We start from the raw sequence: 12,809 nt of genomic DNA, 5'->3' as shown, positions 1-12,809 counted from the left end.
AAGATGAGCAGCATCACAAAGCACAAAGTAATGGTTCAAATATCCCAAAATCTAGACATACAAGCTGTGTCCCTAAGCCCACAGCCTCATTTGATCATAAAATCACAAGATATCCTAGAATCCAGCCAAACAGTGTTCTTCAAAACCAGTGGGGAGAGGGGACTCTCCATAGCATCTGCTTCGTTTTTCTTTAACTCTAAAAACTATTCTAAAGAACAAAAAAATGAATTTAAAAGGAAATTAAGCAGTTATGTATATAAAAGACATGAAGGCCTCTAAAGATTTCAATAAAGTTTGGCCAAGTTCCCAAAGTATCCACCTCCCCCCATTCCTTTGTTTTAGAGACAAGCTCTAATAGGTGGCGAAGGCTATCCTAGGACTCAGGATTCCAGGCATTTTTGATGAACAATAGTCTGTAAATGAAAATGCAAAATGGTAGCAGTCATTTTGGAAACTGTCGTGCTTGCTCGGGGGGTATTTGGTGAGTGAACATCAGAGGCATAAATAGTTTTGGTGGTTCTTGGTCTCACACTTTAGTGAGCTGCAATGTCATTTGGTAGGCTTGTTCAAAGACTGCTGAGATGCATAACAAAAGTTACTGATTCAAAGGTGGAGCCTATGAACCATAACATTTCTCACAGGTCCCGGGCAAGGCAGGCACTGCTAGCTATGTTCCCCAGGATGAGAACCATTTACTTACCCAAGAATATCTAGAACATATGCAAGGGAGATCCAAAGAAATACCTAAGCTTTTATAATACTCACTGGTCAATAGTAAAAGGGAATCATTAATCTTGTGGGGAAAAATGTTCAGCTATTTCAGGGAAAAGAGAAGAGAATTTATAAAACCTGAAACATCCTGGGAAGAAGAGAGCTGAACAACTTGCAACAATGCAAGAAGCATGAAAAGAGGACTAGGCACAGACAGACTGAAATAGCACCAGGTAAGAGAAGCAGTCCATGGCAGACATCTGTACCTAAGAGACACAGCAGTCAAGTGCACTTTATGACATGGGGAAAAAGAAAAGGAAAGCCTTGAAAATAAAAATATGGGTATTTACCATTGGCTTCTTTAAAAAAAGCAAGAAATGTAAAATGAAATATACTATTTAAAAACATGGAATATATAGAATAAATCATAGAATAAACCAAACAATGAGAAAAATATGCTTTATACCATGTAAAGAAGGGTCAATTTGTGAATAGAAATGAGGCATCAGATGAGAAATCATTGCTTATGACTCCAAAGTTTATGCACAACTCACACTCCACACAGCCACACTCATATCCAAAGAATCTGAGCTCCCTTCTACCTATCTTTCAGTGACTGATCTGAATCTGCCAACAGTTCCCTCAAACCCACTGTAATGGGAAGGGGACGGCTCATCTCAGCCTTCTCAGTGTTGGATACCATCCCCACAGTGAGCTTAGATGATGCCCACAGAGCTGTGTGGCACTTATGCTGCTGCCTAGATTGCCTTCCAGGTAGTACATCTTTGCTGTTAAAATAAAGGCCAGAGGAAAGCAAATGAAGATATGTTTTCTTTCTTTCTCCCTGCTGCTCCTGGCCAGAGTTTCTTTCTCTCACTGCAGAACATAAGAATATTGTTGTTGTTGTTGTTGTTGTTGTTGTTGTTGTTTGTTGTTTTTTTACCTCTTTTGACAAAGCAAAAACTATTTTCCCCTCTTGACTTTCAGGCTCCATTCCAAGGAGCAGGCAGGGGAATAGAGTAGAATTTAGCATTTAGCTTTTGTGGGAAAACTTAGGTTTCCCTTTTATGGTGTCACACATACTACTTCTTCCCACAAAAGTGTTAGCTTCTGGAAATCCCAAAATCAAGGTACTTCCCAAACTTCTCTTTTCTTTTTAAACTTTTACTTATTTATTTGCTTAGTTACTTGAGATAGTGTCTCCCTATACACAGTCCAGGATGGCTTTAAATTTACCTTACCTCCTGACTCAGCATGAGAGCCGAGATTGTTGGTGTGTGCACCACAGGCCAACTCTTAGATTCCTTTCAAAATAAAAGGCTGCTTCATCTATTCTGCCATTTGCTTTACGTTATGCATCTAGTCTTAACCCAGGTTATATGAATAAATTTCTGTACAGGCATTGTTTTCTCCTATACTTAGTAAAACTCAATCTTCCCCCCAAACTTGCTTTTTCTTTCAAGTATTAAGACATTGTTACACAATCTACCTGAAGGTGCTCCAACCCATGCCAGACCAAGAACACCATCATCAAAATCCCGGTCCGTGAAGACATAGGCCAAGCAGTAGTCATCATGATTCTGCTCAGAATTCAACTCCAGGAACTTCTCCACACCAATATTAGGGAAACGGAAAGGATTTGTAGGATCTTTTTCATCAGATGTTGTATTGATCTAAAATCAAAAACAATGGATGATTAATAAATAAATTAATAAATGGAAATTAATAAATGAGTATTGCCACCTGTTCTTTACCCAGCCCCTCCACAGACCTGGACAACATTCTCCTGCGTTCCAGAGATGTTCTCCCTGCACACAGCCCTGAACCGACTGTAGAAACCATAAACACACAGATAAAAAGAACAAAAAGAGAGCAGGGCAGAAAGAGTGGAGCTGATGCTACTAAATGTCTCAGCAAGGGTATGCCAGACTCCTGAGCAGGAGCATGTAGAAGACACTGTGCCTCTACCAGTTCTGATAAAGGAGGTGCCGGAGCAGGCTTTATGGGAGCTCTAAGAATGGGACCAGTGCAAAGACATAAAACCTCACCATCAGCTTACAACCAGAACTAGGTATGAATGCAAAGCTCGGTTTACCAGATTCTCCTGGTCCTCTTGCCTAGACAGCAGGTAAGTTAACCCTAACTAACTATTTGATCCATTGTTTTCTTGGATATACACAAGAATTCTGAATTCTACTTTCACCTCCCTTCTCGTACTGTTTAAGCTAAGTTACTGCAGATCTTTTATCTGATACTTGGCTTAGTCCCTCCTTTATAATCTGAAGAACAGTTAACAACAGACTTTTACAGCTTTGGGAGAAACATAGAGTTTAGTAAATGATTGGTACTCTGAAGACATTTGTATCAATAAAAAATATGACAGCTTCAAAGATTGTAACTGAGATTGTAATTTTCATTTAAAGCAATACTACTTAAATATTAACTACCTGTTTTTAATGTAGCTAAAATTTAGGTTCAGTTTTTAGTTATAGCCATTATAACAGAAATGTCAAGAAATTGCAACCAGTACCCTGTAGTTCAACAGTTTTGAGAGTTACAAGTGATTTTACCACAAAAAAGGATTTCATGGTCAAATTTTGAGCTTTCTTTCTTGGAGGACTTCTCAAATCTGATATATAACATTCTAAGCTGTGAAGTTTCAAGATTATAACAGTAAGTGTTTCTCCAAATTTTAATTTTATTTAAGCACTGTATTTATTTCCTTAGCCCTAGAATAACAAGTAGGGGACACCCAAAACAATATACACAAAGCAAACCTTAAGAAACTAGTAATGTGTTCTGGGGGCAGGGGGAGAACAATGAGTATCAGACAAAAAACCAATACTGTTTTACCTTGACTGTAGTCACAATTAAGGCCTGGTTGATTTGATTCTTGTAGTGGTATGTGTATATGCTCATGTGTTATATGCATTGAATGCAAGCATGTTTGTATGGAGGTCAAAGGTTGACCCTGGTGTCTTCCTTTAATAATCTCCACTTCATTTTTGAGACACGGATGCTCCTTAAACCTGGGGCTCATTAAATTAGCTAGCAAGCCTAGCCAATGAGCTTCAGAGATTAGCCTCTCTCTGCTCTAAAGATAAAGTAAAAAGCAAGTATTTTCTTTCTTTTATGTTAACTTGATCTTTACTAATTTTTTAACCTTAAGATTTAATCATTTTTATTTTATGTGTGTTTTGCCTTCATGTATGTAAATAAATTGCAAGCATGCAAGTGTCCATGGGGACCAGAAAAGGGCATTAGATCCTCTGGAACAGGAGTTACAGACTGTTGTGAGCCACCATGTGAGTGTTAACCAAACCCAAGTCCTTTGGAAGAACATGAGTGCCTTTAACTGTTGACCCAGCCCCCTTAACACTTTTTAAAATGTCTTTAATAAAGTTCCTTACTCTTATGCGTTTCACCATAAAGCTGATGTTACGGATTCCGGAGAAGTCTGTAGTCTGGTAAATTGTATCAATTGCTTTAACATGACTGGATATCTAGTAATTAAAATAGAGAACAAAATATTTTAGGGGCAATGCTAAAATATGAAAAAAACTATTAATTTCTCTTTGTAACATCAAGAGTCATTTATGCTGCACATTTAAATTTTAAAATATGTACGCCATATGTTGAATATTCATAAAAGATGAGTGAGCTAGGGCAGAGAATGGATACTCTTGTCTTTCTCAGGCTCTGGCTAATCAATCAACTGATGAATCAATCAGAAAGTATACCCTACATCAGCCCTATTAAAAACTTCATCAATCCAGCTTGCAGAGTCCCATTCCTCTGCTTTTCACACACTGCTGACCTTAATGCCTGGAATGTCTTTATTAGTCCTTAAGACTCAAACACCTTCTACAAAGATCTATCAGTCTCGGGGCATGCATTCCATCCTCAACAATAGTCCTTCTGTTGCTGCACTGACACGAATTCCAAAAACTCTGATTACTTTCTACAACTAGGCACTGTTTCAAAGGTCAGAGATAAACTAATAAATGAAATAGAGAAGGTCTCTATAAATTAATAGAGTTTTACTGTGATGAAGTATACAGAAAGGAGATAATCTGAATATAAAATAAAAATGGTTATATCTATTTAAATTCTAAAAGGAAATAAACTTAGTGAAAGAACACAAGAGGTTTTTGTTTACTTAGCTGACTTCCAACTAAGCATTGGCTCTAACCACTTTACATGCGACCTTCCAACTTCATCTACAAAAGAACACACTGACTTCCACCTAGGTGGAAATATGTATGTGTGACTTCAAAACTTGTTGAGAAGACACAGAAGTCGGTCAAGAAGTAGCATTAATGAGAATATTTCAAAAGCAGCCTACACTGACAAACACTCCAAGGAGTAGGACAGCAGTGCTGAAGGGTCCATCCTGAACTCACGTGCCTGGCCTCAGCTGCTCCCAAGGCTTAGCCCAGTTTCCCCACTGTTTCTGCTCCACGCCCATCTGTGGTAATTCAGACATTTCTGCAGGCATGATTACATCCCCTGCTTTACTTGGAGTCCCTCCCTCTGTACCTTTAGCTTTCTTCTTTCCCTCTAAACTTCCTATCTCCTTCTCAGATGTGACTCCTCCTTAAAGGGTAACTTAGGGCTACCCTACTCCTTAATGAATGTCCAAGAACACTTTCTCTTCAAAAGACACTGTGGCTATTTAACATTACCCATGTGCCTCTATTATACTGTCTCTCTTCAAGGCTCTTCCCTGCCCTTTAAATATGCTCACTGCTCTCCATTATCCCCAAATTACAGCTTACTCAATCCTTTCTATTTCTCACATTTCTTAAAATGTCTATACCTACCACCAGAACATAATCATCATCTACACCACAGCACTTCCTTCTTCTCAAGCTCAAATCCTTGGTCAAAAATACATTTAACAACTTTCCCTAGGTTCTTCAACATAAAAAGACATTTTAAAGGGAACCCTAAAATATTTTATTTTCATAAAGATTTTCATACAGGTAGAGCAAACCTGTAATCCCAGCACTCTTAGGAGGCTGAAACAGAAGGATTACCATGACTTCCAGGACAGCCTCAGAATAAAGTTGAGTTCAAACCATTCTAGGCCTCAAAGAACTTGTTCTCAGCAGGGAAGGTGGGGGACAAATATAAATAATAATTTTACTTGGAAAATGCTAAGTACAATGAGACACAAAGCAGAAATTATATACTTCTAATTTAAAAAATTCCTGTTTTCTCTTGCAAAATCCAAATGAAAAATGGAACAGTTTTCAAAGTTTCATACTTGTTCACCACACAAGTCACTAGGCCCAAGTCCAAAACACTAAGTTTCAATGTTACTTACAACTTTAAAAATTGTTTCCTTTATCTCTCTTCTGATTGCCAACCCAGAATCTAAACTGGTCTTTCCCTCTCCTCTGCACTAAGTTTACAGACTTCCCTGTGGCACAACTGAAACAATAATACACTACATAACAAAATAATGGGAGAAAGGCATCACACGGTGAGTAACTTTAGTACCTGAGCAATCACAGCTTCTCGTGTTCCATAGTATTTAAAGAACAGGTGATCTGTCTGGATATAGAGCTGACAAGTATTTCTCTCAGCCAGAGTTGTGCGCTTTTTCCTCAGGAGCTCAGGACCCATACTAGCAGCATGCTCCTCTGAATGTGCCTGTATGTCAGAGCCATTTCTGATAATTAGCTTGTTTTATAATTATAGTTTTATAGTTAAGAACACATGTTAAACAATTTTAAATCACAAAGCTATGCAATACCCCAAGTAGTTCTAAAGTCACTAGAAAATACCTCATAGTATAAAAGGGTCATTAGAAGTAAGAAAAAAGGTAAGGAGTGTGGGGTGGCCAGTGGACACCAAAAGCTAGAAACGGAGGACCACCATGCTCTGGTGTTCTATGGCTCAGCAGGGCAACTATGTTCTACTACAGCCAATGACAAACTCCCAAAGAGATTAAGAACACACACACACACACACACACACACACACACACACACACACACACACACAAACAACACACACACACACACACAAATAGTTCCACCTAAGGAAGTGGAAATGCTGAGGACTCTGATCATCATATACTACGCGTGCACCAAGTCAATAAATATGTACAAATATCACGTCGCTTACATTTTGTAATATTTAGAATTTACTTAAAACCAATACTTTTGTCTATATAATATTCTCCACATGGATAACATACAAACAATTCCTTCATCTTTAAACATTTTCAAAGTGTATAAAACACATTCATTTAAATGTAAAGCAAGTCTTAATAACCATGCATAGTAATTTAGTATCATCTTTCCATTCCCACCCACGACCTGGTCTTAGCAAATTTATCCCCTAAGGCATTTTCTCTGGCTCAGCCACTTCACTAAAGCTGGAATTTGAACTGGTTTTCACACTCTCATCTTTGCAAAGATGAAAATGTTTTTATTCACCTGAATAATATATTTCAGTGAGTTCTTATTACTCTAGAAACAAAGCTCTCAATTCTTTATATGCTCTAAGAGATCAGTACTGCACAGCCTTTATTTACCAACCAAACACTCTTTTTCCATGTTGCTTTCAGAAAAGAGTCTATATGACCCAAGCCTACTTACTCTCTATGGTCTAACTGCAGACGCCTTTTATGATTCCCCAGCACACAGCCTGCCTATCTCCCACCATTCTTCATACACGCTTATGCGCTCTCTCTGGAACCATTAGTGTCTTTTCTCAGACAGAGACTGTTAGTTCAGCCAATATATATATATATATATATATATAACTTCTCAGAGCCATGCACCTGTCTTCCTTACACAGTAGGACCTTGCAGTTATTATTTTTTGCTTAATTTCTGTCCCTCACTCATCAACAACTAGAATATACATTTTTGAAGAGGAACCACGTTGTGTTTGTTCTTCACTATATTGTTATCAGCTAGCAGATTTAGCAGAAAGTATTTCTTTAATGAATTACCACTGTTGCTGAATTCAAACACTTGAAAATGTTTAAGACATCAAAAACATCATTTTAAGCCTAATTTGATAGTCACATAGAACTTAAGTTTTAAGCTACAACTCCAAATTTACATTCACATTTTATGCTTTCCTTCTCCCTTGACAATTTATACAAACTTAAATGCTGTATTATGTTCACAAAAGACGTGCAATAGTGTGATAATGAATGTTTTAATTTGCTTTCCTAGAATAATCATTTTATTCTATATATTATAAAGACGATATCATTAAAATATACAATTTAAAAAATTTTAAATGCTATAATAGGCAAAAGACAAATTCTACTGGGCTAGTGATATAGTTCCGGGTTAGAGAGCTGGCTAGCATGAATGAGCCCTATTCAATCCCCAGTCATGGGAGAGGGACAAATCAATACAGCCCTAAACAGTACATTTGGAGGAAGCATGTCTTTAATACTGTTTTCCTCAAGATACTCATTTAGGTGGTTTCTAGGTGCCAGTCTGTTCAGCTTGAAAGTGACTGAAAAGTACTTCATGGGACCAAATTTGTGTTATATAATTTATATTTACAATCATGTTACTTCTTACATAAATGATTTTATGTTAATCTTAGCTATACTTAAAGTTGTATATACAGTTTGTTTTTTTAAACTTCAGGAGGAAAGTCTGAATGCTCCAATACAAAAAAAATTTTTTGAGTAAAAATTTCTGTTATTCTCAAATGTAAAAAAGACTATTGAGTTAAGAAGTTAACATAAAAAAATATAAAAAGAGAAGTTAACATAAATTAAACGGTCAAGTTTATTAATCATATAATTCAGAATTTCCATATCTTTATTGGGCTTTATTCTTTGTCTATTTTCTAAGAAGTAGACTAAAATGTCTTGTCATACAGTCTTTCTACTGCTCCTTTTTGGTTAGTCAATTTTAGCTGCATTGTTCTGTTTAGAGACAAAGCCTCATATAGCAAGGCTGGCCTTAAATCCAAAGTGGAGCTCAGGACAAGCTTGAAGTTCAGATCTTCTTGCCTGTACTTCCAAGTGCTAGGAATACAGATATCTAACAAGGGCGCTACAGCCCCAGGCCCTGCTTTATATACTTTGAAGTTTCAGTTTAATGCTACAACATGAGGGAACTAAACCTTTTAAAAAAACATTTATTTTACTAATCTTTTCTTGCCTAAAGTCTACTTTGATATTAACAAAGTATATATAATATTGGTGGGAATTGGAAATATTTTTATCTTGTATATTGTTCATTTCGGCCTTTCTAGATTCTTATGTTTTAGAGGAAGAAGTTAACTTAGAGATAACCATATAATCCTTAAGTTAACAAATCAAATATACTTTTAACTATTCACAGAACGTTTAAGAACCTGAGAAGACATTCGTTATCTTTTAGACTGCCTCAGCCTCCCAATACTGGGATTCTAGCCTGGTGGGCAGCTTCACATATTCTTAAAGCCTGTTTTCTCCTGGAGTGTTTATCTAGCATTTCCCTAGACACTTAAATTTATAATACCTGAGGGCATTGTAATCTAGCATAGAATGTTTGTGACGAAAAAGTTTTAAAAATCAAACGGAAAAAGGGAATGATCAATGTGTAATTAAATGTCAAAAGCACTGAGCTTTTATTTAGGGTTAATAATCATCTTGGTTTGTCTAAAGACTCAAGACTTTTAAAACAGGTGATCGCCACCATTGTACTAACTGCTAAGTTAGGTGCATGGTCTCTTGAAGTACTAAATGAGAATATTTCACAGTGGTATAAATATTTCACAACTCCTGGAACATATGTGTAAAAGGAAGAAACACTGGCCCAGGTTCATTCTGTTTCTTAACTTAGCGAATGCTGAAATCCTTACCCGTGTTCCTTCCTCTACTCCAGTCATTTGGTATTTCCTCATCCTTTCAAAGACGGAGTGATCTGCACAGCCCCCCTGTGGGCCGTATTTATGGGGATAGTCTAAAACAGAGGAGAAATACCATCGTTACACATTTAGACAGAGCCAGCATCTTATCAATAAAAATTACCGATCCTAATTTGGGACTGGAGAGACAGTACAGTGGTTATGAACCTCTTCTTCCAGCCTCTTCTAGAACACGTTGGTTTCAATTCCCAGCACCCACATGGCAGCTTACAACTGACTGTGATTCCAGTTCCAGGGGATCTATCCAATGCCTTCTGTGAATACCAGACACAGATACAGGGCACAGACACGCACACATGCAGGCAACATGCACACCAAATAGAAATAAAATTTAAAAACTAACTATGATAATTAATGAAGGCCATAAATGTTTGCTGAATATTCATGAGAAAGACACCATGTTGGGACCTGAACCCTAGCAGGTGTATTTCTTGATAAAAATCTAGCTTTTTGTCTGTGAACTTCTGAACTCAAAAACAGAATCATAATCATTCTTTATTTTGGACTTAACTTTCCCATTTTGGATATACAGAGCATCTTAAAACTGTAATTTTTAGCTGTTTTTGTTTAATTTAGATGAGTCATTTAAGTGCTTATTCCATTCTCTCAACATGTCTTTCTTACTAAGTTCATGAATAACTTTACAATCCAATCCAATAACCACAATTAAGAGAAATTACAAAATAAAATGCCAAGACACAGGTAGGACAGTACACACTGAAAAGTACTTGAGCAGTAACTGTAGAAACCAGGAAAGTGAAATGGAACCATTGCCAGGATGCGGGTTAGGGAACAATATAGAGGGAGTGGCAGGGTACAGTGATCTGATCAGGAATCTCTTTTCCAAAAGTAAGGGACTCCTAAGGAAGAAGGTGGAAAGAGTGTTAAGGGGAAGGATCCAATAGGAAAAATGGAGAAAAATGAGCTCTTTTAGAAGGAGAAAGAAGACAAAATAACAGTAAGGATGTCTGAAAAGGGCATAGTATGATAACAGGATAATAGCATGATAAGGAACCATGCTATTAATTATTTACCTTAACAAAAGACTTATAATACATAAAATTCTGTACATAAATGTACTTAAATAATTTTAGTGAATTTCTCATCTGGGCTGACAATGTTCCCATCAACAGTCAAAAACCATCTAACAAAACCCCCAAAACCAGACATGAAAAGGTTGATTTGAGTTGTTGGTCAAGGTTGTCCAAAAGATTCCCAAAACATACTGCCTATTGCTGTCGCCCTTTGTTGATCCCAGAGGTGGAAACAAAGTCCCTATTGCTGAAAATCAAATGCACTTCAGAAACAAGGGCTAGATACCCTGAACTGGAACTGACCTAAATGCCCCTCCCTCAAGAACTAGTTTTCATGGTACTAAGGAGACAAGGAGCTAACAGTGTGGTAAGATCACACATACCTTGGTGCCATCCAACAGCTCTCTAACTGGGTTTAAGACTTGCTTAAGAAGAAGAAAACCATTTCAAGTACTGGAAACCTAGCTAACTGCTCAGTACTAGTGAACTCACAGTGATTAGAGGAGACTCTACAACTACCACTTTGCTAAATAAACCAGCATAATTTCTAACAACAATCTAAACATTTGTCCTTCAACCCAGAAGTATAGTCTTCACCCCACATCAAGGAAACCTCTTTCTGCAACAGAGACCATTACAGAAAACCACAACCAATCAAAATGCAAAGTTAAAGCCCAGTCCCAATGGTTATATCTACAAACACTCCCACAGGGAACACTGTAGAAGAGAAGACAGAAGGATTTTAAGAGTAAGAAGATCTGGGAATCTGCTGTGAGATTGTGTCTCCTAGAAATGTCAGACGCTACATCCATAAGGTCTCACCAACATGACTGCCCAAACATGAGCTGAATATGGATGATGACACCAATGGACATGCCAAAGTAGACAGGGAAAAGCCTACAATGCCCCGTCCCTAGGCAAAGAAGTATAAGCAACTAAGGAATGCTAAGAGCAGGAGAAATGGTTTTCCCCAGGACTAATGAGTATCTAACAATCAGTAGAACTGACTTGGAAAGGATTAGGAAGTGTGGCCTTATTGGAGGAGGTATGTCACTAAAGGGTGGGCTTTGAGGTTTCAAAAGCCCACATCAGACCCAGTTAGCTCTTTCTGCCTTATGGTTGTTGTCTTAACATGTAAGCATTCAACTACCACTCCAGACATGCCTGCCTGTCTGCTGCCATGCTCCCTGCAATCATGATCATGGACTCACCCTCAAATGGTAAGCCCCCAAAAATCTCTTTCTTCTGTAAGTTGCCTTGGTCATGGAGTCTTCACAGCAACAGAAAAGTAACTATGACAGCGGTGATTAGAGAAGCAACTGAAAAACAAAAGTTCTACGAGTACTGACATACTAAATGGTTTACCATATAAACTGTGGTATTTAAAGTTTTAAATTCCTGTTCCAGGATGAGAAGCAAATAAATTACTGTTCAATTAGTATGCCACGTTCGTGTTTTTCCTTTGAGTCAGTACATGGTTCCTCTACATAAATTCCTAAGAACAGTGTCAATATTTCATGTAATAAGATCCCATTTTAACATTTACCTTAGGCTAATATATGTTTTTTTGTTTTTTGTTTTTCTTTTTTTCAGAGCTGGGGACTGAACCCAGGGCCTTGCGCTTGCTAGGCAAGCGCTCTACCACTGAGCTAAATCCCCAACCCCCTAATATATGTTTAATAGGGGACAATATTCAATATTTGATACAATTTTTACTGAACTGAATGAGGCACTCTCCTCCAAAGGACTATGCTTACAGTTTGGATTATGAAGTTTCTGAAGCAGTTAGATCCTCACCTCCCAGCCCCCACCCTCAGCCACATTCAAAACTGATCTTACACTCAAATGAGAAAACAGACATAAGACCACATAGATGATATTACTCCCAAATAAATGACTACTGAAAATAAGAATTTCAAAAGACAACCTCTGCGATTAAACCACTTGCAGCAAGTTTGACAATAACATTCCCCAAATGCCTCCCTCCTCTCTTTATACCTCAATACCACCTGCAATTAAAAAGAAAAAAAAGAGTATTCCCAATCTTGGCAAGACTTTTATCATGAAGGAGTGTTGGATTTTGTCAAATGCTTTCTCAGAATCTAATGAGATGATCATGTGGGCTTTTTCTTTGAGTTTGTTTATATAGTGGATTACATTGATG

The 12,809-nt window shown here is 37.5% G+C and overlaps 1 protein-coding gene across 1 annotated transcript in view; it reads right to left on the bottom strand.

Moving 5' to 3' along the window:
* The window catches only part of Adam10 (ADAM metallopeptidase domain 10), a 111,954-nt gene that overhangs the window by 28,488 nt on the left and 70,657 nt on the right, over window positions 1-12,809 (bottom strand). Inside the window, exons 5-8 of the mRNA XM_032911186.1 lie at window positions 9,546-9,646; window positions 6,217-6,369; window positions 4,122-4,214; window positions 2,201-2,384 (exon numbers count right to left, since the gene is read on the bottom strand). Coding sequence (XP_032767077.1) covers window positions 2,201-2,384; window positions 4,122-4,214; window positions 6,217-6,369; window positions 9,546-9,646 — 531 coding nt within the window. The remainder of the gene's footprint in view (window positions 1-2,200; window positions 2,385-4,121; window positions 4,215-6,216; window positions 6,370-9,545; window positions 9,647-12,809) is intronic.

This window comes from Rattus rattus, chromosome 8, assembly GCF_011064425.1.
Source record: "Rattus rattus isolate New Zealand chromosome 8, Rrattus_CSIRO_v1, whole genome shotgun sequence".
Lineage (NCBI taxonomy): Eukaryota > Metazoa > Chordata > Mammalia > Rodentia > Muridae > Rattus > Rattus rattus.
The sequence above is the reverse complement of the archived record's forward strand: the minus strand, read 5'-3'. Positions and strand labels throughout refer to the sequence as shown.